The sequence below is a fragment of the Cuculus canorus genome, chromosome 1 (genome assembly GCF_017976375.1).
Source record: "Cuculus canorus isolate bCucCan1 chromosome 1, bCucCan1.pri, whole genome shotgun sequence".
Taxonomy (NCBI): domain Eukaryota; kingdom Metazoa; phylum Chordata; class Aves; order Cuculiformes; family Cuculidae; genus Cuculus; species Cuculus canorus.
Window position 1 is genome coordinate 142,072,370 of NC_071401.1, and position 26,105 is coordinate 142,098,474.

Sequence of the window (26,105 nt, forward strand, 5' to 3'; positions counted from 1 at the left end):
GGTGCCAGGGCTGCAATGGGCGGGCGTGGCTAATGAACTAGCGCTAGGGCAGTGGTGGGCGGTGCTTGACACGGGCGTGGCTAAAGCAGCAATGGAAAGGCTGTGAGGTGGGCGGGGCTATGGCTGCAGTGGGCGGAGCTTTGCTACCGGGTGTGGTTAAGGCAACAAGTTGCGGGCTATGGAGTGGGCGGGGCTAGTGCAGCGGTGGGCGGGGCCTGCGATGGGCGAGGCCGCATTAGGGCCTCCCCCCCCAGACCGCCCACCACGTGTGATCGCTGGTTTAGCCGAGGGAATTGGGGGGGGCAGCGTCTTCCTCTCCGCGCTTGGGGTTGCTGTGAGGCCCCAGTGAATCCTGTCTGGGGCTGAGGTCCTGCTAGAGGCGGGGCTGTGGGATGAGATTGGGGCTAATGAGCCAAACCTGAGGTTATCCCGGGGTTTGCCTTTGCCTTCACAAATAGACCTAGGAGTGGCAAGTTCCTGTGTGCGCATCCTCGCCGCTGCCCTGACCATTAAACACCGACAGCAGCAGCTGGTTGATGAGCAGCTCGATGTGAGCCGGCAATGTGCACTTGCAGGCCAGAAGGCCGACTGTATCCTGGGCTGCATCCAAAGAAGCGTGGCCAGCAGGGCGAGGGAGGGGATTCTGCCCCTCTGTTCCTCTACTGTGAGACCCCCACCTGGAGTATAGTGTCCAGTTCTGGAATCTTCAACATAAAGAGATGGAGCTGTTGGAACAGGTCCAGAGGAGGGCTACAGGGATGATCAGAGGGCTGGAGCACCTCCCATACGAGGACAGGCTGAGAGAGTTGGGGTTGTTCAGCCTGGAGAAAAGAAGGCTCCCAGGAAACCTTATAGTGACCTTCCAGTACCTGAAGGGGCCACAAGAAAGCTGGGGAGGGACTGTTCACAAAGGCTTGTAGTGATAGGACTAAGGGCAATGGGTATAAACTGGAGAGGGGCAGATTTAGGTTAGACACAAGGAGGAATTTCTTCATGATGAGAGTGGCGAGGCACTGGCACAGGTTGCCCAGGAAAGCTGTGGTTGCCCCATCCCTGGAGGTGTTCAAGGCCAGGTTGAATGGGACCTTGGTGAGCCTGATCTAGTGGGAGGTATCCCTGCCCATGACGGAGGGAGTGGAATTAGATGATCTTTAAGGTTCCTTTCAACCCAAACTATTCTATGATTAAAAAGCATTAGGGATGGATGCTGTGTTTTCTCTGTCATGGGGCAATTCTAAATGCATCTGATGCACTGTGGGCTGTGCTAAACTTTTACTTGTTCCTGATGCTCACTGTGTTTCAGCCGTCTCACAGGTTTCGAACCACTCTTCAGGACACCTGCAGGCAGCTTTCACCCAGATTTTGCTGTTTTTCACCTCATGGCTTTCACACAAAGCTGTATCCCAGCTCCAGGGAGCTCAGCTGGGTTTTCAGCTCAGTGAGCTTTTGAGCAAAGCTGACCTGTTTGCTGGGCTTTCACTGACGTGGTTTCATGTGGTTTTGTGATGGCCAGTGTCTACTTGAGGGCTGGTCTGATGGTTCTGCCATTCCACTGCCTCATGCTGGTGATATCCACGGGTTTTAATCACTTCCTGCGTTCTATCATTTTGTGACACTGCTAACTAGTAGTAGCAGCAAAGACTGTAGGTCTGACATTTGTGTGCAAGTCAGGGCAAAAAAATATATGTACACGTAATTGAAGAAAAACATTCTTTTTTCTTTAAGCATTGTTTCACTTGATCTTCTACCGACGCACTCGGACTGAGTACACTATGATATATAGAGCTGCGACAGGAAATTCAGTGCTCAGCTGGTGTTGCGGCGTAATTGCCTGATAAACATGGTAAAACAAATCTGCTCCATAAAAAATAAACACGTAATATGTTACTTATTATTATCCCATTAGCTTTGTGGCTTATGTATATACTAATGACACTATTTAGGCTGCAGGCATTCAGAGTTTTGATGCATATGCTTGATAAAAACAGTCCTGTGGAGGAAATGTGAAGTATGTGGTTATGCTTGAGTCACACTTTGGTCATCATGACATGGCAGAATTTCTGTAGTGATAACAGTACAGACAGTGATTGGTTTTCCTAAGTTATTGTTTAACAAGGCAGGCTGTGACTGTCCAAGACTCTTCTGTAGCCCCTTAAATTCACAAGAGAGCCCATGAACAGCAAGCAGGACTGGCGATGGGAAATAAGGGGCTGCAGGAAGCTGTCTTATTTTTCAGCCACTGCTAAGATAAGGGACCAACATCATAAGAGTGCTGATAACATTTACAATATTAAACAAATCTGGACATTGTTTAGAAATTTATTAGCAATTTTAAAATAACATCATTCCTTGGATAAAAATGCAATCTTACAGGAATATACATTTGTCCCACACAGAGATGACCCTATAGCTCACTGGCGGGCCATTCGCTCTAGCTTTCCTCTGTTGATTTTAAAACGTGCGAGAGGGCAAGACGGACTCTGGCACTGATGACAGGCTTACATGACAGTTACAAACTGTACAGCATTATTTACAAAAGCATTTCTGTGGGTTCATGAAAACTAGATATAAAATTGTGGAAGGAGGTAAAGAATTGAGACAAGGAAGGGCTTGGGTGGAGGTGCAAGGAAGGGCTAGGAGGGTGGGCAGGGAGTGTAGGGAAGAGCGGGAGAGGAGGTTTATATCTGGATTGGTTTATACTTGAGAGAGGTCATTTTACAGCTCTGGGCAATTCAAGTGAAGGCAAAACACTTATATTTATCAACATTTATAGCTGATGGTCAGAGCAGGAAATGACGCTCCAGGGCCTGAACTTAAGAGGTGCTGAGGAACCCCATCTTCCCTGGAGTCACCGGGAAACACAGGTATGCAGTGCCTTGCTGGGCAAGACCCAAACCATGCAGATACAGGCCAGATACAATACCCCCCCGATCTTAAACAGTTTTGATCCTGCAGTGCTCAGTCGTTGGCGCTGATGTGAATTCAGACTGAGTGAGAGATCAACTCCTACTTTCATTCCTGAAACTGCACTAGATTCCAACCACTTCTTGCCAGAATTCACCCAAAGCAACTTATCCCTTGCTCTACCAAGTGGCAATCGTTTGGAGGGAGATTCCATCATTCGTAATTGATTTTTAAGGCAGTTTGAAAAGTATCTCCCTCATTTTTTTTGTGTGTGATGCAGCAATGTTTGTCAAAGAGATATTTACAATCTCACTCCTCCTCCAAAATCATTCCACATTCAAGCTGTCAAGACTGAATAAGCCTGAACCAATCACTTCTATGAGCGATCATAAGGTTGACGATGTTTAGGTAGTATTGGCTGCCAGTCTACCTAGGTGCTTGAGATGGAAGCAGACTGGCGTAGGATGCTTAAAATATTAAAAGCACTACAGCCCATTTGGGAAAGAGTCTGCATTTTGCCTGGCTGGGCAAAATGCAGAAGGAAACCATGGGTATTTCATAATCTGAAAAATGAGGCTAATGCAGAGTGTCTGAGTTAGTGGGTCTGTCTTGAACAGAGAAATGCTTTGGAAAGGGGCTGTTCGAATGCTGGCAGAAAAATCTGTTGTTGGGTAGAGTGAAGCCTACACTTGCCAGGGCTTGCTTCATGCTCCTCTGGGCCTGGGATGCAGCTGCTAACCCTCACCTAATGTAAGGGCTGGGCAGAGCACTGTGACCTTCAGGCTGCTGCGGTGGAGGCTGTCTCTGTGATGTGGGGTAGAAAAACAATATGGTAGGAGTGTGGAGATGAGCTCCCGATCCTAAGCCCTTGGTGATGCTAATGAGGATTCCCTTATTAAATCAGTCATTGGTGCTGCTTCTCTCAATTAGCCCTTTAGAAAGGAATTTGATTAAGTTGCCTAATTGTCTCCTGCCACCTGAGATCTCTGTTGTCCAGGTGGGGCTGGTAGCTGTGACACCAGCCCTGGGGAAGAGATGTGTCTTCCTGGACCAGCTGTTGCAGACTGGGCAGAGTACTATAGGGTTTCTCAAGTGGCAGAAGATTCCCACATTTAGGCAACTGAATCAAACCCTGTGCCCCTAAAGAAGGCCTGCTTTTTATGCTTGAGTGTTAACAGTTATGTCATCTCCCCCATAAGGGGCTGGGGAAGAATGAAGGATTTAACTAGAACACTAAAGTTTATATCAAGAAAGGTTTTTTTTCCCATTCCAGTGTAATGCTACTGACTTATCTGAAAGCAACTGGAGCCCAGTCTGTCTTCCGTACAGGACATCTCTCTCAGCTGTGCTTCTGCCCTCACCTGCCCCATTTCAGGGTGCTGTAGCAGCAAGGCCATAGTGGTTTCAGCTGTCCAGAAACAAAGCAGCAACAAAGAGCAAAGCTCCACTGACTGAGGACCCATCGGAAGCATTTTGGATCCCTGGGCTTGCTAATCCAGAACAAAACTTTTAAAACTTTGCAACATTCAGAAGAAAAAAAAAAAAAAGGAAACTCCATGTAGCTATTGAAATTTATATTTCTTAGACTTCTTTGGAGAAGTAAATAAATGGAGAAAAGATATAATATTTTTTTTCTGGCTCAGTTCTGTTTTCTACATTCTTTGTATCAATACAACCTCCTTGGCCACTAGTGCCCTTCATATCTGTGTTAGCAAGATGGGAATTGGGGCTTCTGACAGCCTGGAATATTTTCTTTATATGCACTACAGTTTTCATTATGGGAACTGACAAAATCTCACCGCTACCAGAAACCCCCGACTGGATTTACTTATCAACTTTCTTGTGCTCCAAATTCCCCATTCCGTGTTCCTCTTCCCCACCCTGCCCCTGCTGAACACATTCCCCTTCAGGGACAGCCACAACAGGACGGTGCATACATTTTAGGATATTCAGTTTTGTCTCAGTAGGGCTGCTTCACTTCAGCTCACTGGACCAATGGGTTGGGGTTTCTCATCTACACATATGAAGCAAGGCCTCCAACTTCATCAATGACACGGGTGAACAACTCCACGGGCTCACGGCGTCGTCACCTTGTACGATTGTGTCTGTGTGCAAACACGCATACTTTTTTCATACAGCAATCTGAAACTATCAGGCAGAAAAGACACAGGAGCCTGGCTGAGACCCATACAACTGTTATATTGGCATCAGTCTAAAGAAAGCAATGATACATTGCTTTGGAAATTATCAAGAAATGTAAAAAATGCATTTGCCCTTTTTTTGTTGTTGTTGTTGTCATTGTTGTAGTCATTGGGGGCAGGGTTCTGAGTCAGAAAACAAAGCAGAAATAGATGCGATTCTGTACATGGCGCCTCTCTGGCTGTCCCTCCGCGCTGGGGTGTGGTGGGCAGGGTAATAAAACAGGCAGGACCCCTGCAGTAGCAGCAGCATCTACACCATCATTGTTCACATGTCCAGCTGAAGAGGCAGATAATGCAGAAAAGGTCTGTGGATAACGAAACTCCAGCTCTGGGTCATGAGTTCCACTTTCTTCCCCATCACGTCAGCCACCCAGAAATAAGGAAGAAAAAAATAAATGCACCTGGTGTGGCTGGCCCAGTACTGCCTGGAATAATGAGCAGGAGTGATACAGGGAGGAGGCTTGTTTTTATATAAGAAACATCTTTAGTCTGCCGTGTACTCTTGCAAGTCAGAGATGCTCAGTAGCAAACAACAGACCGTTTTCCCCATTCTTTCCATTCCTTCCATGCCACTCCTCCGCCATCAGTTCCTTCCAAGCTTCCATCCACAGAACAGTGATTGTACCCAGCATCCATTTCCATTCACAGGGAAAGAAGGACACTCCCGGAACTAAACCTGCCCTTGTCTTCCCACCGTCCCCCAGACCCTACCTCACCTGAAGGAGGCAGTAGCTCTTTGCTCAGGCCTGTTACAATGTGCATATTGGAAGTACCTCAAATGAAAAAAAAAAAAGCTACCCTCCCCAGAAAGAGAAATTTGCATGGCTGGCACCAGCAATTACTAAATTTAACACCTGCCCCTCAAGCCCCAGAAGCCCTCTGCGTTCTCTGCTGGCCATGTTTTCCACTTTGCAGGACCTAAGGGGTCTTCCAGCAGAGAGTGGGGTTTCTGCATGCTGTTGTTGGCTATCACCCCTAAGGGAGTTGCACCTTTCACCAGAAATACAGATGGGGCATAATCCTTTTCTATCAAGAAAAATCCTAAAAGATGACATGCTCTGTCAACCGAAATACCCTTTGCCACCACTAATTTAGACCAGTACTTAGTTTCTCAGGAGCAGAGAGCACCTCTGTCTCTCACTGGGAAGGTCAGATGGACTTTCTAATGGAAGAAAATAAGATACAGAGCCCTTAGACTGATTTCATTTTCAGAAACAGCCAGGCACAGCACTATTTCCTTTCAAGTAGCTTTGAAGCACTTCAGCACTAGGAGCAGCAAACTCTCAAAGGCAGACACTTGCGTGCCTGTCTTGATACAGGCATGAGGGATGGAAAGGATGAGACTGACATCAGCTGGTTACTTTCTCCAGGGAAGTCTTGAATTGGGGCTTTGATGCCATATGGTTGGATAAGTGGATACATATCTCTCTAGCTTAAAAGGATATGGGTTTTTTCAAGGTCTCTTGAGCTGCTACTGGGTGGTTGAAAATGATACTGGAAAAAGTGCACTGTCAAAAATACCTTGTGCTATTTCTGCTGTATGCCCCAGAGAATCAAGAAGAAAAACAAGGGCACCACAAAAATAATGTAATCAACACATGCAAGAAATGATATTTTCAGATATCTGTAGAGCCCAAAATTTGAATAGAAGTTTAGCTTTGAGTCAGACCACACCTCCTAGCTCAGTACAGATCTGAAAGTTTGTGAACCGTCTTGAGAAGGGAGAAAAAAACAGCAGAAGTCTAGACAAAAATCAGTTGCATAAAATCTAACAATACCTGCCTGTTTTTTCAGCCTGTCTCACAGGTTAGGGCCAAGTATCAGTGTGATTAATCCACTACAGTCTGGGAAGAGGGATGAGACTGTGCATAGGGACACAAAAGAGTCACGTAACATCAGCATCTTGACCAGAGTGCAGCAACTCTTCTAAACAATGATCCAGAGTTCTCTCCCTCACTTACCCTCTGCTTTCAGTCTAGAACAGAGTTAGAAAATTTTACTTTGCTAACAATTCTGCCTCTTGCATTTGTTTATCCCAGGATCCTGTTATAATTCGTCAGAGTCAGCTATTTAATAAAAGAAATTTGAAAGCAGATTTTTATTTCCCTGCTCCTTGAATTGCTGGTGCCAGCTGAGCATGTAGGATGCATCTGCCAAATGGGCTTGGGGGTCTTGACACCCTTGAGTGGGATGAGACCTTTAGGGAAACTGAGCAAAAGAAAGAGAACAAAGCATGAATAAGATATCTTGGTCTCAGGAATAAAGATTCTCTACCAATAAAGTCATCGTGCATGTTTAAAGGGAGTGAGGAAGAAGGAAAATGAACACAAGATATGCAAAATCAGTAACGTTCAAACCTGTCAGTGGATTGCAGAATAGTTACTTACACCAGGTACACTTTGTTCATTTTACAAATTAAAAAAGGAAAAAAAATAGTACCCCTTTCCCCAACCACACGTAGAAAAGCACTTAAAAGTTCAAAGGTAAAGCTTGGCACATTCCAAATACGAAATGATTCACTTGACATGCAGCAAAATATACAAGAAGTGATTATTTTTTTTTTTAAACAAACTTAATTCAATTCATTATCTTTGCTTGGCACAATCGCAATTCATTTTAAAAAAATATTTGAAAAATACTGAAACTGACCTGAATTCAAGTATAACGGTTTCTTCAACAGAAACATTATCAATGCAATAAAACATCACACGGAATATATTGAAGCGTAACGCCTTCTGGTTTTTTTTTTTTTGTTCCCCTCCCCGCAATTTTTTTCTATACAGTTTTAATGCCAACACAACTTACAATTGTATTTTAAAATTAATATTATTGCATTGTTTTTGCATATCTTGTGGAACAGAAAATGCAAAGAGTTACTGATTCCCCTTTCAAAAGCAGAGACAGTGGTTTGTTTTTGCATTCCAATGGCCCCAGATACAGATCTTCTGCAGCTCAAACCAGGATGTGGAGAACTTACGCACACACGCGCACACACGCACACTCCCTCGTATTGCTTCCACACTCACATATATACTTAGCACTAAAAAGAACCCAAATCAATCACTCAAATGTGCAAGACTATATCAAGTGCATTGCCTACTATCTTTAAATTATAAAACAACAACAAAAAAAGGAGGTTTCAGTTACTAGCAAATAAAATTACAAATTCTTGGTGTACATAATGGTTGGTAAAACTTGCCTATTGTTATACTTCTACCAAATTTCAATGGAGAAAAGAACCCAGTTTAAATAATACAACATGATCAAACCAATTTAACATTTGCAAAGGTGAAAAGAAACCAAAACAAAAGGTAGGTGATTACAAAATGTAAACACTCCCTTCTCCCTCCAAAAATAATAATAATAATAATAAAATAGTCAAAATAAAAACTGCAACATGCTTTCAAGAAAATATCAAACTGCAAAACAAGGAGAGATCTACACAAGCCCACCACCACCACCTCAACAAGTGTGGGGCAGGTTGGCTCAGCCCCGCCACAGAGCCTGCTCGCTGCTCTCCCACTGGCTGGCATGGCTGTCTGTCTGAGCTCTGATTGGTTGGCAGGAAACTGCCTGAGCTCGGATTGGCTGGCAAGAGGCTGCCTGAGCTCTGATTGGTTGGCAGGGGTGGCTGCCTGAGCTTGGATTTGTTGGCAGAGACCGCTGCCTGGGAGTTTCGGCAGGGTTGGGCAGCATTGCCACCTGCCCCTTGGGCACCTTTGGGCTTCTTCTGCTTCCTCCTCCCCTTTGCGGTATGGGAATCCACAGCAGAAGAAGTCTTCCTCTCCTTCTGAATCAAAGGGCCTTGGCTTTATGGAGACGGTGAGGCTCATACAGAATATGTGCAAAATGATTTTTACAAGCAAAGTTGAAAGACACCCGTTTGACGCAGGGTCCTTTTGGCTAGGGCCATCCATGGGAAGCTGAGGTTCCCCTTCGTGCTTGGGAGGCAGTCATCATTCCTTGTGCAGGGACTGAAAAAAAGAGGGAGCTGGCTCTCCTCCTCCTCCTCACTCTTCTTTCATGGACACGTGCTGGGGTTATATCCACTCCTGAAAAGCTTTCTTACACCACCCAACTCTGCGACTCGTCCCAACAGAAATGAATGAAGAACGCTGTTCCGGTTACTCCAGGTCACGAGAACAGTGAGGCACTTCTGAAACAAACCCATTAGGAACATTGAAACAAATAAAAAACCAGCATCGCTTCCAGCCCTGGCAACTACAGGCTGCTGATATAAATCCTGCTGTCCTTGAGCTCCTCCTGACTTTTTCTACAATCCGGGTTCTGCACCTCTTCCTCTTCCTCTCCTGCACTGTCCTGCCCTGGGTCCCTGCAGTTAACAAAAGGCAAGAGGTTGCCATTGGGGCTCTGCTTGCTGTTACCATTGAGAATGTTGTCTGCTGCATTTTCCATCTCTTCTATTGTCATGTCACAGGCGTCTGCGAGCTCCTGGGTTGTGACCTCAATGAACTTTGGATCTTGAGCAAACTGCATTAGTCCTTCCGAAATTAAGACCTTCAAAAGCAGGTAGGGAACCAGAGACAAAGACATACGTTAGTACTCTGCATCATCAGCCCTATCGCACCCCATCACAACCCTCTCTACTGCTGTGTTTTCCCCAGTGGTCCTTCACCCATTCACGCTGCTAACCCCTGCTTGGAGATGGCTAGTCCTACTCTTGGCATTGTGGGCAGAATATATCTGTTGCCCTGCTCTTCCGAGGGCCACATTTCTAGTTGGCTTTGACAGTGCTCATGTCCTTTGTGACTCTGCAGTCTTACCGCTTCAACCAGGCTGCCAGCGCTGCCGTGAAACTGCCTGCTGCTCCCTCCGGTCTGGCTGGGGACAGTGAGGGAGACTGGCCTGGCTCTCCTCGGGCTGCTGCAGCTGCTGTTGTCAGGGTACCGAGAGCTGCAGTGTACTGATGGGAAGCTGCTGTTGAGCTTCTCACTGGACTCTGCCCCGTCGAGGCGCAGAGTTGGGATGGTCTGTTGCGGCCAGCCACGGCTGCAGGGTGTCGCGGGGGGTGTTGCACACAGCCGAGAGAACGTGGTGGGGGAATGGCTTCGCTGGAGCAGGGGACTCAGGCCAGCCACCGCTAACGCCTGCAGACAGAGGAGGAACAAGTCGAGTGAGAGCCTGCTCTTAGCAGCAGTGCTGGAAGGAGGAGGCGTTGGAGAAACCACCCAAGAAAGGCCTGGAGTGTTGTGAGGCTTCTGAAAACAGCTGCCAGCTCCTGGAATGGTTTGGACATTTCCCGCAAACTCATTTTTGTAAGCTTTCCTTTAAATGGTGTATTCTGTGCTAGGGCCAAGCACCAGACTGAAAACTCTCGTGCCTGTGGTTCTTGAGCCCCGGAGGCACTGCACTGACAGCAGGGATGCAGCCCCACTCCCCACAGCCTTGCCAGAAACACCACCTCTTCTCCAGTGGGTGAGACAGCAATTCATTTTCCCACCACTGCTACCACCCATACCGCTAGCTTTTACTGGCAATTGCTATGTTTCTTTGTAAGTGTCTACTGTGGAACCTGAACGGATACCAGATGTGAATTTTAGATGTGTCTGCAGTTGGCAATTACTATAAATCCACCACTGGATGTTCAGGCATCTGCTGTTAGTGGGAAGATCAATATCTGACGTTTATACTTTGAGCCATTCAGTCCTTCCTGTAATCATCTACACAACCTCTGAGTCATCCAACCTCCTTTCATAATAAATTTCTCAAGAAGTCCCTTGTTGCACAGGGCTGATCTGATGCCTTAGTCATGGTGACTGCTGCCATATTCCATAAGTAATGTTGTCACAATCATAGGCTTATCTCACAAAGCTCACTATTGCCTAGTATGAGCATAAATAAATGTATAGAAAATACAAAAGCATGTGGATTGTGTCGCAAAGAATCCTCTGGTTTGGGTTGGAGTTAGTCTCATCCAGCTGTAGCTATCCAAAGGTTATGTGTTTAGTGTAAGCTGAGTACAGAGCTACCAGCAAGCCTCCTGCCTCTTTTAGATACCTGCCTGAAAATGCTGTCTGTAGGACAAGACTTATTCTTGCCCTTTGGATATACTCTTTCCCTGTTGATCAGAGTGAGATTGCAAGTTCAGCTGCATACATTTACATATTATGATCATAGAATCATAGAATGGTTTGGGTTGCAAGGGACCTTAAAAATCATTTAGTTCCAACCCCCCTGCCATGGGCAGGGACACCTTCCACAATATCAGGTTGCTCAAAGCCTCATCCAACCTGACCTTGAACACTTCCAGGGATGGGGCACCCATGACTTCTCTGGGCAACCTGTGACAGTGCCTCACCACCCTCACAGTAAAAATTTTCTTTCTAAGATCTAAATCTGAGGCATGAGTATTTCATGAGAATACTGCTTCAGACATTCACAAGCAACTGAATCCATTACGCTTAGCAGAGGCAACCTTTAAAACACTGTTTTAAACACTGTTGTAGGCTAACATTTTTGTAGACACAAGAATGCTGTTGAGCGTTGTCAGCTGGAGGCTAGATACCTATTTCAGGTTAACCCTGCAGTCTGGCTGAGTGATGCTGGGAGGGGCAGAATCCCATCCCTCTAGGTTTAGAGCTGCATGGTGGCATGAGGAAGCTGAAGTATCATCTTCCAGAGGTCCTGGCTGACTGGGGAAGTTCCACTAGACTGGAGGCTGGCTGATGTTGTGCCCATATATAAGAAGGGTTGCAGAGAGGATCCGGGGAACTACAGGCCTGTCAGTCTCACGTCAGTGCCAGGGAAAGTCATGGAACAGGTAATCTTGAGTGCTATCATGAAGCACATGCAAGAGAACCGGGTGATCAGGCCCAGTCAACATGGGTTTACAAAAGGCAGATCTTGCCAAACTAACCTGATCACCTTCTATGACAAAATCACTCCACTACTGGATGGGGGAAAGGCTGTGGATGTAGTCTTCTTGGACTTCAGTAAAGCCTTTGACACAGTTTCTCACAGCATTCTGCTTCAGAAACCGTCAGCCTCTGGCCTGGACAGGCGCACACTCTCCTGGGTTGAAAACTGGTTGGATGGCCGGGCCCAGAGAGTGGTGGTCAATGGAGTTAACTCCAGCTGGAGGCCAGTCACAAGTGGAGTTCCTCAGGGCTCAGTACTGGGTCCAGCTCTGTTCAATGTCTTTATCAATGACCTGGATGAAGGCATTGAGTGCACCCTCAGCAAGTTTGCAGATGACACTAAGCTGGGAGGAAGTGTCGATCTGCTGGAGGGTAGGGAGTCTCTGCAAAGGGATCTGAACATGCTGGACTGCTGGGCCGAGACCAATGGGATGAGGTTTAACAAGGCCAAATGCCGGGTCCTGCACTTGGGGCACAACAACCCTATGCAGCGCTACAGACTGGGGGAAGAATGGCTGGAGAGCTGCACGGAAGAGAAGGACCTGGGGGTGCTGGTTGACAGCCGACTGAATATGAGCCAGCAGTGTGCCCAGGTGGCCAAGAAGGCCAATGGCATCTTGGCTTGTATCAGAAATGGGGTCACCAGCAGGTCCAGGGAGGTGATTCTCCCTCTGTACTCGGCACTGGTGAGACCGCACCTTGAATACTGTGTTCAGTTCTGGACCCCTCACCACAAGAAGGATGTTGAGGCTCTGGAGCGTGTCCAGAGAAGAGCAACAGAGCTGGTGAGGGGCTGGAGAACAAGTCTTACAAGGAGCGGCTGAGAGAGCTGGGGTTGTTTAGCCTGGAGAAGAGGAGGCTGAGGGGAGACCTTATTACTCTCTACAACTACCTGAAAGGAGGTTGTGGAGAGGAGGGAGCTGGCCTCTTCTCCCAAGTGACTGAGGACAGGACAAGAGGGAATGGCCTGAAGCTCCGTCAAGGGAGGTTCAGGTTGGATATCAGAAAAAAATTCTTCACAGTAAGAGTCATTGGCTACTGGAACAGGCTGCCCAGGGAGGTGGTTGAGTCACCTTCCCTGGAGGTGTTTAAGGAACGGGTGGATGAAGTGCTTAGGGACATGGTTTAAGGAGTGTTAGGAATGGTTGGACTCGATGATCCAATGGGTCCTTTCCAACCTTGTGATTCTGTGATTCTGTGATTCTGTGAAGTAGCTCCATCTTCTTTGTACACATTGGAAGGTGGTGATTCTCCCAGCCAAGTGGGCTGAGAGGGTGGGAAACATGTGTCCCCTCTGTCTGGCCTGCTGTGGGAGGACAGGAAAGTCTCAGGAGGGCTATTGCTGCTCTAGGAAGGGTCCTCCCTGTTCCTACACATTTGCTGGTTGTCCATCCCACAGATGCAATGCTCAGCAGGCCACTGCTTTATGGAGCTCAGTCCTTAAAGGATAACTGGCTGGGAGTGGCCACAAGCGTGCTCGTATCTTACTCCTCTGCTCTGACTTCTCACTCTTCCCACCCCTGCCATATGGCATTTTCTACCTCTGTGGCAGCCTAAGAAGGTGGGGAGGCCATTCTGTCTTGGGAGACTGCACAGAGAAGGACACCCTTGCAAGGCTGGCATTACCATCTGCACCTGTTTCTTTTATGGTGACAGAAAGTGGCATCATCAGACTGAAAGACACAGACCTACTTTAGACTATGACAGCTGGCTAATCATCTAGGTACGTGCCGAAGCATACATTTGGTAGGATGCTGAATACAGTTACAAAGGGCTTATGAAGCTGATTAATTACATGTAATCAGTTTACATTTTAAAATTACTAATTACAGTTACTGGTTACCTTTAATTAACATGAAAGTAGACCCTGCAGATTTTATTCCTACGCGTACTACCATCAAAGTCAGTGTAATTGCGTGACAGCATGCCATTTGGGTAGCTATTTTTATCTTCTAGTTATTTTCTATTTTACTTTTTCATGGACATCAGAAAATGATAACTTTGCTCACTTTAAAGGACAAGTGCCTGCAGCATTCTCCTGGGAATGATAAAAATCTTGAAAGTAGGAATGAGAAAATGATGGCAAATATGTTTTCTAAAAATTGGACCTTTGATATAGGTGAGAAACTATCCCAAATGTTTTTTAAAAAGTTGGTTGGGGTGCAGTGCAAGGGGCATTGAAGATGGTGGGATTTTGGCCACATCGTTGGGCCCTCACCTGATGATGTACCAGATGCAAAGGTAGAACTGTCTTCTGCGAGACATCCACACCTTGATTTTTCTGTCTTTTCAGACACTCTAAGTGAAAAGATGCTCTTCGACCTGAAACAGCAATTACAAACAACCATGTCCATCACTCATAATACACTATAGGCAATCTGTTTTCTATTTCTTTTAGAACATTCCCATTGGAGATACAGCAAGACCATCCACATTTTAGGCTCTGTCCACTTTTCCTGAACACCTTGCCTTTTGCAAAGCATTTGTATTTACAAAACGCAGTCAAACATCATGGACCAACCCACACTAGCAAGCTGCCAGATAAAACTCTGGATGATAAGTTTTATTTTCCCTCTTTTAAAACACTGTCCTAGTAGATACTATGCAGCTTATTTCCCTCCCAAGCACTGGAAGTGTTCTCAGACCTCTCAGGTTCAGGTAAAGGCGTCAGTAGGACTGATGATGGCAGCTGAGACTCTGGCACTGTGCCTGGCTGTACACAATGCGCAGGAGAGGACGTCAGACTGCTCAAGTGACATCAGACTCCTGCTTGCCTGTGACCTGTGTCCCTTAGCTGCCAGACATACCACAGTTTATGAGGCTGTGTCTTTAGCAAGGTCAGCTGGAAGTGAATTAATCAATGATTGAATTTACTGGTGAATGGAAGGCTGCTTACATAGACATAAAGCATTTTCAGATTTTGGAAAGAAGAGAAGAGGCAAGAAATCTTCTTTTCTCTTAAAAAAAAGATTGAGGGGTGTATTGAAATAGCCCCTCTAAATAGTTTACTTGCTATAAAATTAAACGTTACTCCTGTAAATACGAGAAAGGTGCTCCCTATGCAGGGATTTAAAAGTACTGCAAAGTATGTTTCTGAACAAGTGCAGAGGCTTTACTTCTGAAGAATGACAAAGCCAATAGTAAGGACAGAGCTTCATGGCACACCGAAATATTTTGTGGACTTCTTAATCCTGTTGACAGTTTTCTAAACAAGGAAAGAAAATTAGAATTCTGAAAATAGTAAGTGATTATAATATTGATTTGTTGAGAAAAGGCCCTCTCAGGGGTTGAAGGAAATGTGTTACAATCCAGAGAACCAATGCTACAATGCACATAAAAAGTAATTCCTCTTTCTAAAGAAAAAGACTAGTAAAATGAGTATGGCATCAGTATATAAATATTCACCATGATGTAGTTGATGAAGCATACTGTGAAGGACTGACTGCAAATTTGGCCTTACTGATAGATATTGGAATTGTCGTTGCCTAATATTTCAAGTTTTGAAATAAAATAAATGCTATAAAAATACTCAATTGTACAAATATCCTGAAGGGTTTGTGTGTAGACTCAATAGCTTCACTTTAAACATCACAATAACCTAGTCTATCACCTTTATTTTGTAGGACTTTGTTTCATATACAGGATTCTTTCTGGTTCTTCCCCAAACGTCTTTTTTATCCACACCAGTACTCAGGAAGAAGGCTGAAAAATATTCTACATAAAACAGCTCAATTTCTTCCAGACTCTCATGTTTGTCCTGATACTTTCATAAGATCATGTGATTCATGCATTTTACCTGACTGTAGTCTGCACGCTCAAGCTGTTGAAAATCTTCAGGTAAAATTAAAGTGGAAAGCAAACTTCTACCTGAAATTCACAGTTTTCCTCACAGCAGACACAAGAGACAACCTCTCTTTCTCCTCAATGAATACACACAGAACAGAACACTGTATACTGAAGGTTAGCCCATCCAGTGACTCCCTGGTGACTGTTCGGAGAGCAAATCAGTACTCTGATAAACTTCTCTAATTCATAGGTGGCCTTAACCAAACAGATCTCATAGACTATCCAAACAGCCACAGTTTCATCTACAGACAGAGCACAATGTCAGTAAAGTCACGTGCATGATAAGCATCGTGTGCACGCCGTAGGATTCCTGGTTTCACAAGCTAAATGCATCAAACAGCAACACTCATGCCCACACATGCTGGGATTCCTCCAGTGAGATGTGAGAACTCAGTCAAGGCAGAAGAAAGCACAACACTCATGCCACACTGAGAGGTTACCTAGTGCTGAGGAGCACAGAAATCCTTTCTTTGGAGAGTGCCGGGCATCCTCTCCTTTGTTGTTTTCTGGTGGAGTAAGTTGTCTGTTTTCATCATCTTGGTATGCAAGCCTGGAAAGCAGAGCAGAGGGATTCTAGATAAACAGCTGATATTGGACAGAATAACCCCTCTTTCAGCAGGGAAGTCAGGAAGATCATGCTATCAAATGAATGCAATAGCAAGCTAGCTTCAAGCTACAACTAGTCTGGGAGCAGTAACAGAGACCATGAGACAGAGAATGCTCTAAAGACGAGATCTGGGATGATTAGGTTCTAGAAGTGAATGTGAGGGGAGGCCCTGCACATCCAGATGTCTCATTCACCAGAGAAGGAAAATCCTACGTAAAATATGATGTTACTTCTCAGGGCTGAACTGTATTTTTTAAAATTATTTTCTGGTATTTAAATTGTCTGACTGAAGTCATCCAGCCTTATCTCATAAATTCAAATTTTTGTAGGAAAACATCACTTCTTCCCATCTCTCCCCCTTAATTAAAGCACCACCCAAACACCTTGACTAAATCTGCAAAAGCTCACATTTCAGTAGAGAGCAGACTTGGTTCACTACAGTACTCAATGTCTTCATTCAAATTTTCATCATAAGTCTCATCCTGAGACACTTCCTCTTGGCAAACAATTGCCAGCTGGCTGTCTCTGGAACTGGAGCTAATGAGCAAAAAAGACAAGTCAAGATATGGAGATGGTAAAGACAACCTGTTATAACGACAAGAATGACAAGCTCCATCTGTTTCAGTTTTTTATAATGTTGAAGAGCTCTCACAGAAAAAAATCAATGACTGAACAGAGCTGCAGAGTTTACTCATACAAAGCAACAACCTTTGCCTGTGTCCTCTTTCAGAGAAACAGTTTCTTAAATCAATGATGAACACTACTGTAAACATATTGTCATTTGTGACTACATGGACTCTGTAAACATGCACATCACTCTGAACTCATTTCTATAGACATACCTCACTGAACGCAAAGTAAAATCCAAGATGGGCTCCTGGAAATACAGCTTTTTCCCTTGTTCCAAAAGCCTTGGTTACAATTGCAGAGAAGCCTCCTAGACACTAACAGGAACCCTCTCAGCTCTGTGGCGTATGGTCTCTGCCTCCCAAATCCCTTACTTTGAACCATCTCTGCCCTCTGCCTTCTGCTGATGCTCTCATTCCTTGCTGCCTTCTCCATCTTTGGTCCCTTTTCTCTCATCACTAACTGCAGATTGCTTCTACTGAATTCAATGGGATCTGTTCAAACCCTTAAGCGTGACAGCCCATATTTCCCTGCTTGCCTCCTCCTTGTCCCTTTGTTTCACGTCTTGGCCCTCATTTTCATTTCATTTCATTTCATTTCATTTCATTTCATTTCATTTCATTTCATTTCATTTCATTTCATTCTGAGTTTGTTTTTCTGAGGAGTAAAGTAAAATCTGAAGGCACTGTGAATCTTGGAGATACCTACATGAAGGCATTGGAACAAACGTCAGCCTGTTACTGGCATTCGCAGAAAAGAGTAGTGTGGCAGGTCTTTTTCACCTTTCAGGGACTGGATAGGAAATGTTATTTTATCATTTGGTTTCAGCAAAGAGCACTGGGAGAAATGTGCATATGCACTGTCCTACCGCCTGTAGGACATTGCTGGAGTGACCTCCCTGTGAGGTGGGAGGCAAGTAAAACTGCTAGGATGCAGAGGGAAGAAATCAGTGCATGGCAGCTCCCTCTATTCAACAGCCTGTGTTTAGCCAAAACCACACAGAATTTTTGTGGGAACATGCCAGGGTGTACTTCACTGTGCTGTGATCAGAGTGTGCCTATATGTGTGAGCCCAACTAGAAACTCTTAAAAAAAACCCAAATCTAGAAATCAGCTAGAAACAGCCCACACATTGCTACCTGGGCAGAAAAGCCCTGAGTTAGGAGTACTTTTGGAGATGTCATGATGATCATTACCTCTTTTTCAGCCCTACTGACACAAAAAAGAAGAGCTCATATTCAGCATTAATGAGGATTTAGACATTCAATGGGACAAAGAATGAGTCTTACACTCAGAAAGCATTATAGCATGAGTGAGAACACGTACCATCCCAGTGTTTCGTAGTAATGCGTCCTAATTCAAGGAAGGTGCCCAAGGAAGCAAAGAGAGAAAAGAATACCATGTTAGCAGTTTCATACCACCATAAAGCAGCAAGGGGGAGGGCAGATGGTAACATGTTTTGCAATTCCTGTGACCTCCCTCAGAAAAACACAAAATAAAAAAACTGCTGGGCTTTTTTTAATGGGGTAATTCTGTACCCACTGGATTTCCTCTATCTTACTGTCTTATTCTGTCTTTGCTGGGGCAGATTTTCTCCACCTTTTCACATTGTCCACTCTCTGCACTGAAAAAAAAAATTCAGCTGCTTCCTGCTGTTTAAAAAGGGGGTTGAAAAAAATCCCTCACCAATAAAAATGATAGTCCTTTTGTATTTGTCATCTGTGTGTAGTCAGCCTGAAAGCTGTCCAGAGAAGGGGATTTTCTTTGCTTTGCACAGTATCGCATTTCTAAAAATTTTGCCTCCCTCCTCCCAGGATGCCTTTGGCAGCATCTGTAGGGATATGACCCACTGAAAGAAAAAACACTGACTTCCACAAAGCTCCCAACTGGGCGCTTAAGAGATGAATTGCAGTCTCTCTCTGCTTTAGTTACCAGCTGACAAAACACCTCCCTGTGGTGAAGTAGGGATAAACAAGGCTCCTTTGGTTCTCACAAAGGTTTCTGCATGATGAAACCCAAAGAAATCAAGTGTGTTCAGTCAGTGAAAGTGCTGCTTCTTTCCAGTGGTTAACTGACGCACCATGGGCTTTGGCACAAGCGGAGAACCAGAAGGCGCAATCCAGGCTGCAGGCTGAGCAATGTCTAGTGGGTGACTTCAGCAGTGCTCTGGTGTTTGCATGCATGTTCCTCTCCCTGGTCCTTTGACCCGCTCTCTATTGTGAAGCTTACCTTTTGGAAGGCAGTTTCCAAGGAGCCTCTTGCACACATATGGTGGGTGACAAGGGGGCCGCATGGCCTTCCACTGTGCTGACAGTGCTGGGGTAGCTGGGTGGGTTGGGGAAGCAGCATAGGGCAGTGTTGTTGGCATTGTTGATGTTGGCATTAGAGCCTGAAGATGAGTAGCTGCTGGGAGTGAAGGTGGAGTCCACCAGCTTCTCATGAGATGGAGACTCAGTATCTCCCTGGTTGTTGCCAGACTTATTGATGTGCAAAGGTCGCTGGGTGGTGAATGTCTGGGGGAATGCGCTCCTGCCATCACTTTGGTAATAGCTGACATGGTTTCCGAACAAGCCTCCCGCTCTCTGTCAGAGAAACAGAAATTATTTTCCCTTTGTGAGTAAGAAGGCGTGCAAGGACCACGTTTCCTGCTTAGCCTTCTGAGGAAAAAAAGTTAGGACCAAAGCGTGCATGATGGCACTGGTGCTCTCTCTGCCAGAGCATCATGCATAGGCACCTTTCTCAGAGAAACTAGGTACACACAGACTGTTAAAGCTTTAGCTTTCTAAGATATTTCAGTGGCCTGTCTAGATGCACAAGTGAGGCAAAGGTGCCTCTACACCAGTCTTGTGAGAGAGCAGGACTGGTTAGGGATGCAAGAACCAGGTAACTGCTCTTGGTTTTGATAGTGCAGTTGCAAAGTGCCTTTTAGACATAAGATGGAATTTGAGAAGAGCACCAGAAACTATTAAGCACCTTTAGAAACAAATGAAAAAAGATTTAATGGGCCAGTTATGTACTATTTAGATGATGAGGAATGAAAGGGACGATCTTTCTATAAGGAATGGAGGAAAATGCCAAAGGAGAGGAAATATTACCAGAGGAGACAATTACAAGAAATACGAATGAAATAAGAAAGAGAAGATTTAGGTAACCTGCTCAGAAAACTTCCTCCTTTTGTAGGAACTGTATTGAGTTCTGGTATACTTTTTGGAGGAATGCTACTTATGCCACTGAAAGGAGGAGTGAACAAAATGCTGAATTGTGCCTGGCTGCTGCTCTGCAAACTGTAAGATGACTAAAGTGATCTGTTTTGGAAACTTTCATTGAGAAGAAAATGGGACAAAAATTGTGCAAAGATCTCAGGACCTGGCACTCTGAGTCTACCATTTTGTTCTCCAGTAGGGTCTAGAAAACAAGAAGGAGGGCCCAGGTGGAATACACAATGCACAAAAGAGAACATAGCACTCTGAGCTCAGCTGCTGGTCTAGTCTCAGCTTGTAAACTCATTCAGCACTTACCCGGAAGATATCATCTTCAGAGGCAGCAGAAACAGCTTCTTTCATGGCCTTATCTAGCTCTTCTTCAGCTGTCAGGTCTCCAGAAATTGCTCGTCGGATCTCTGGCCCAATGTCATGAAGTGTGCGCAGACCGGCCTGCAAAACAGCAAACTACAGAGCTTCATATCTCCGAGTGGGTATACGAGAAATAAAAGCAGTGCTATTTTTATCTAAGCACCATGGAGCCCTTTTACTTAATATAGCATCCCCAGCTCCTAGAAAAACACCACAAAATTTTTTTCTTTCATCTCCAACTTAGAGAGGGAGAAACTCTTAGCTATCCAACCAAGGAATGTTTGTTGCTAGTCCCCTAGTTCATCACAACAGGACATATACAATAATCCACAGGCTTGACTAAGCAAGTCTGCATGCTTTCAGCTTCGGGTTCTCAGATCAACAATGACAAGCCCTAGACAGCCACAGTTCCAGCTTAACCATGTACTCGGCAGCTCTGAAAATCTCTTCTCTTTAATCAGCAGCTTAAATATGGATTTAATAGCTAAACTACTGGCATCTGGACCAGTACAGTCCTCAAACGCCTCACTGACTGGAATCTGTTCCAGGGAGTCCATCCAGGGAGGTATGCTATGGGTATACTGAGACCTCAGTCTGTATCTGTGCCCGCAACGCAGCACTTTTTAGCTTGCCAGAGTTCCAGATTCACCCTTCTTCCTTACTCTACACTCAGGGGGCACAAATGGTGCTGCAGGTACAGTCAATGGAGCTTTCTCACTCTTTAACACAGTCTGGTAATCCACCCAGTGAACTTGTAGCACGTGAGTACTGAACAGATCCTAGGGCTCAGAGCCTTATGCCCATCTGTTGGATGGCCCTAGCATCCAGATGTGCTTTTGGCTTTTTAACTGATTTTGACTCCTTGCAATGTGCTCTCCCGGAATCTCCTCAGAAAGGGTAAAATGAATGTGGTAATAATGAAATATCTGCTGGACATTTCATACCAGTTCTCCAAAAGGAACCCAAATTTCAAATATTACCAGCAGACTGGTAAATTATGGATACACCTCACTTGTGCATTCCACCTCCAGAGCTAAAGGGTGTGGCCTGTGACACATTTGTGTTTATCCAAAAGGATTGATGTCTTCAAGAGGTCTACAAGCTCCTTTCCACTGGGGATAGCTCATTGCAGCCCCCAGAATGGTTGAGAGGGAATTGGGGTCATGTGCCTCTACCGTACCATCCCCACTCATCCTGTGCCCGTTTGTCACCTGCAAGGAGAGTGCGTTGCGCTGGGAAGGCTTGCCCACTAGTCCTTGTTCTTTACGTTTCTTGAACTTCCGGAAATACTCCTGAATCAGGAAAGTGGCGTAGAACTTGCCAACTGTCACCTCGTCATCTGCAAAGGGATATTAAAATAAAAAACAATCAAAAAAGCAACTGCTATTAAACAGTGTATTTGCTAATGTGACCCTTGCTATTTAAAGCAGAAACCAGGCACCGCAGTACATCTCTGCTTTTAACAACATCAGGATGCAGGGCTTAAGGAAGAGATTTCTCCAGAACCAAAGCTTAGTGTAAGTAGTTGGGAGGAGATGTGTGTGTGGCATTTGGATAGACCGGCTCTGCTGGCAGAGAACCCCTATAGGTATGCAACTCTGGATGTTTGTTGCTTTTGATGAAGTGCTTCTGACCTTTGCAGTCTCTGGTACTGGTCGACCACACAGGATCTTGCTGTAGCAACAGCCTCCCAGTCTGTATCAGCACATGCTGCCCTGTCTTGTGATAGTCTGGGGTAACATACTCAGAGTCTGGGCTCACCAACAGCATCTGACTGACCATCTGTCTCAGACCTGGCCTCACCCTTCTCTGCATTGAAATTCTCTCTGGTTGTGCCTGGCATGGGTATGAATGAACCCAAATGATCATCTCTCCCCAGAAACGCAAGCATTGCTGTATTCTCACTCAGTACAAACCATAAATGTGCCAAAAGGTGCACTAAGTTTTTATCCAGGTAACTCTCCTCCTTTCTCCAAACCCACTGGATATTTTATAAGACAAGGTCCACTGACTTCAGAGCAGTCTAGACAAAGTTCAAGATCTGCAGCTGTTAAATAACTGCCAAATGCTGTTTTGTGGTATAGCCCCTGGAGCCACCTGGAAGGTCAGTGAAGGCCACGCTGGACAGCCATGCATCTGGGCTCCCAAGAAGCCTAGCAAAGGCCTTTCCCAGAAACCTGGCAATTACAGTCTACCATGGACGCCGCGTAGAAACCCACAGCACTTTGCTACATCAGTTCAGACTGGCTGAGGAATGTCCCTGCGTACCTGAGTCTTTGACAGGTATTATAATAGAAAGCAGTTATGTGAGCTAAAAAACAGGGTTGTATGCCACAGTAAACGTAGTTTAGCTAAATATGAAGGGGCTGTGAAATGGAGCTGCATCCTTAACTTGAGCATAAGGCCATGGCTCTTATGCAGTTAGGTGAAGTCCAAATCCTTGTCCTTAGAGCTCTGCCTGCTTCCTTTGCCCCAGGTACAGGTAATGTCCAGGTAACAGCAGGCACCAGGTAATGTCCAGGAGAGCAAATGCCTATGATCAGACTCGGGAAATATCTAGGAATAAAGGTTTCTAACTCCTATTTATAAACCCTTTCTTCCTTCCATAGTTCCTCTGTAGAAGGAATGTATTATTTATGTTAGTACAGGCAGAAGCAGATATCAGCCTGATGAAATACAGGCAACAGCCTGTAGAAGAAAGCTTGGCCCCGTATTCCACCTGATGATCACCAAGTGCAGTAGGATATGTCAGGTGGGAAAAAAGACAGTGAGACTCAGAGACTGGGACAAGATCCTGCACTCACCTCCGGCGGGGGGCACCACCTGGTCCAGCAGCTTCATACTGGTGCGCTTCCAGATTTTCTTAATTATTGCTCTCAGCTCTTCGTTGGCTTGCTCCAGGTTACCTGCAGGGTGAAAATCATCAGAGACAGGAATTAAGCAGGCCCTGCAGAGGAGCGATTTTGTGTCTGGCATAGCAATGGCAATCTTGGAAGGAAAATACCAGAGCTTTTTCAATAGTGGAAAGTTCTGGGCAAAGAGATGCTCTGACCATTGCTAAAGTCCTCTCACAGCAAGAGGTCTTCTTCCTAAATATGCATAGTCATCTCTGGGTAGGAAGGTGACCGTGTTACTAATCTATAGTCTGCAACAGACGGAAACAACAGAACTGGTCCTACTTCATTCTGAAAAGCAACAATCACATCTAACACTTCAGATTTTAATTGAGATCCAGTGAAGGCTAAATATGATGAGAATAGAGGTCAGTTAGCGGAAAACTACACCTTGAGGAACACAAATAATGGGTGGCAAAGATGTATCTAGAAATCTGAAGACCTGTGTCTGCTTGCAGCACTTCCCAGCAATTACCTGTTGTGATCTCTGCCTCCCAGCAGATCTCAAGTTTTTCGCATGGTGCCAGGAGTCTGCCTTGGAGAGTCTGCAGTGCTCTAATAAGGCACTCCAGGCATGTGCAAGGCTTTCACTATGCAAGTCAGAGGACTGTCCTAGGATGGTTGTGTCTCTGGAGAACAGTATAGGCTATAACAAGATTTTTATGTAACTGTCTGAACTTAGATATTACATGTTCCTCCAAGGGGCTCTGAGATAAGCGAGACATTAATCAAGCCACAATACCCCTTTGAGAATGAGTGAAGTGGATTCAATTGATATCCTTTCCTTCTAGGTACTCATTTCCTCCCAAATGACTCACTTACAGTTTTATTTCTTTATTTATGTACATTCAAATCCTTTATAATTGAAGTTCTCTACTCTTGCTATGTGTACTAAAACACTATCTTTTCCTCCTAATGTTGCTGTTCCCGCAGCTTTTCTTATTGCTACCCAGGATTAAAGCTCCTCGGTGTGCTGCACAGGTCTCTGCATGCTTGCAGCTCTTTAAACAGGGTGCAGTGAAGACAGGGACACTAACTAACTTGCTGAGGATGAAACAGATGGACAGCATCAAAGGCAGAAATCTGATTCAGAAGGATTAATTCCAAACTCCTGCCCTAACCACTTACAAGATCCTGCTAAGGCAAGAAAGTAAGCAAGCAGTTCGAGGCATTGGGTGGTGTCCCAGGAGTTCACTGGCAATGACTCCAGGAATTTGAGGCTAAGACAGACAAGCAAATTGTGTCCTTTCTGGCTATTTGTTTTGTAAGACACAAGATGTCCGACAGGGGTTGTGGCTGGCTTTTCCTCAGGAGACCCTCTTTGGCTACAGCCAAATTCTGTTTAGCACTACATTCAAGGCCTTAATCTAATATTTCAATTTTGCCACCCTTTTTTTTTGGCTCAGCTGTCAGAATAATCCTTGTACAGTAAGCTAGGGTTCTGCTTGTCTCTCTTTCCCCATGCCTGAAATGTGATGCAGCCACTCCTGAGGCAGGGTTGTTTAGCTGTGAATTACAGACCCATACACTTTTAGAGCATCTAATTAATACACGAAGCAGGTTTTGACTCAGGACCAATATCTTTCATTACAGTAGGTGAGAGGGTGCAACAAAGAGGACAAGCTGATCCCAAAATCTTGTCTTCTTTCCCCAGCTATACCTGTTGGCCTGTACAAAGCTATTAACACTCCTTTTACATCTCATCTGTCTTTAGGCCTGCAACACCACTATCACTACAATGGAATGTTAACTTATGCTAATGAAAGCACAGGAGTTCAGTGAGATGAGAGCCTCGAGTCCAAGCTCTTTCGCCTCCCTTAGATTGGAAGATCAGTGGTAATGTGGTCTAAAAGCGGCTCAGCTATTCAGCCATTTTCCTCAAGGAGAGGCTTCTTTGCCCTTCTTCCTTCTCCTGACTGCTGTTTGAGCACACATTGATCTAAAATGATTTGAGTTTGAGACCGTTGTAAAGAATGTGATGAATAATCTGAGACAACACCATGGGAAGCATCAGCTTAATAAGTAACTGGAAACAGTTTTCTCTCCCTAAATGATATTATTCCTCCAAACATCTTCACACTGGTTTTTGTACTGTATGATGCATATGAGTAACTGGGATCATTTTACATGAGGTGTCCTTATTGTTGTGTTCCAGCTCAGCATGCTGTAGTGTGAACATCACTCAGCTACCTTTGTAGCCTTGCAGTGAGCAAGCTTCCTACCTTCTGTCTTGATCCTCAGTGCTGTTCTGACCAACGCGAAGAGAGTGGCATTGAACATGACAGTTCCATCACTGTTCAGTGGCATGTTCATGGAAACAAGGCGCTGTGGAGTAAGGAGAAGAAAGAGAACGATCATATTGCCAACACATGGACTGAAGCAAACTCTTCCTTACGCCCTCGTGATACTCTCCAGACCTGCCACCTCTCTTAAGTGCACATCCGTGGCCTGCGGATTTAGTTACACAATTATAAAAGTACTTATTCTATCCACCGATGGTCCCAACCATCTAGGGTTTCTCTGCCGTCGCTAAACACTCTGTTTTCTTCAGTGTAGCTATCACTTTCAAGCCTTTGT

At 45.1% G+C, this 26,105-nt stretch overlaps 1 protein-coding gene across 23 annotated transcripts in view; it reads right to left on the bottom strand.

Moving 5' to 3' along the window:
* Positions 1-8,259: 8,259 nt before the first annotated feature.
* Positions 8,260-26,105, bottom strand: part of CACNA1C (calcium voltage-gated channel subunit alpha1 C) — a 481,236-nt gene continuing 463,390 nt past the window's right edge. For 7 of the 23 annotated variants that reach the window (XM_054054621.1, XM_054053927.1, XM_054053694.1 and 4 more), the window contains 11 exons: positions 25,751-25,853; positions 23,439-23,540; positions 21,846-21,973; positions 20,581-20,730; positions 19,292-19,644; positions 18,389-18,415; positions 16,845-16,973; positions 16,270-16,379; positions 14,202-14,305; positions 9,890-10,213; positions 8,260-9,623 (listed from right to left, as the gene is read on the bottom strand). In XM_054054621.1, the coding sequence (XP_053910596.1) occupies positions 9,327-9,623; positions 9,890-10,213; positions 14,202-14,305; positions 16,270-16,379; positions 16,845-16,973; positions 18,389-18,415; positions 19,292-19,644; positions 20,581-20,730; positions 21,846-21,973; positions 23,439-23,540; positions 25,751-25,853 (1,827 nt within the window). In that variant the 3' untranslated portion in view covers positions 8,260-9,326. The remainder of the gene's footprint in view (positions 9,624-9,889; positions 10,214-14,201; positions 14,306-16,269; positions 16,380-16,844; positions 16,974-18,388; positions 18,416-19,291; positions 19,645-20,580; positions 20,731-21,845; positions 21,974-23,438; positions 23,541-25,750; positions 25,854-26,105) is intronic. The other 16 variants (XM_054054010.1, XM_054054903.1, XM_054055304.1 and 13 more) reach the window with 5 other exon arrangements.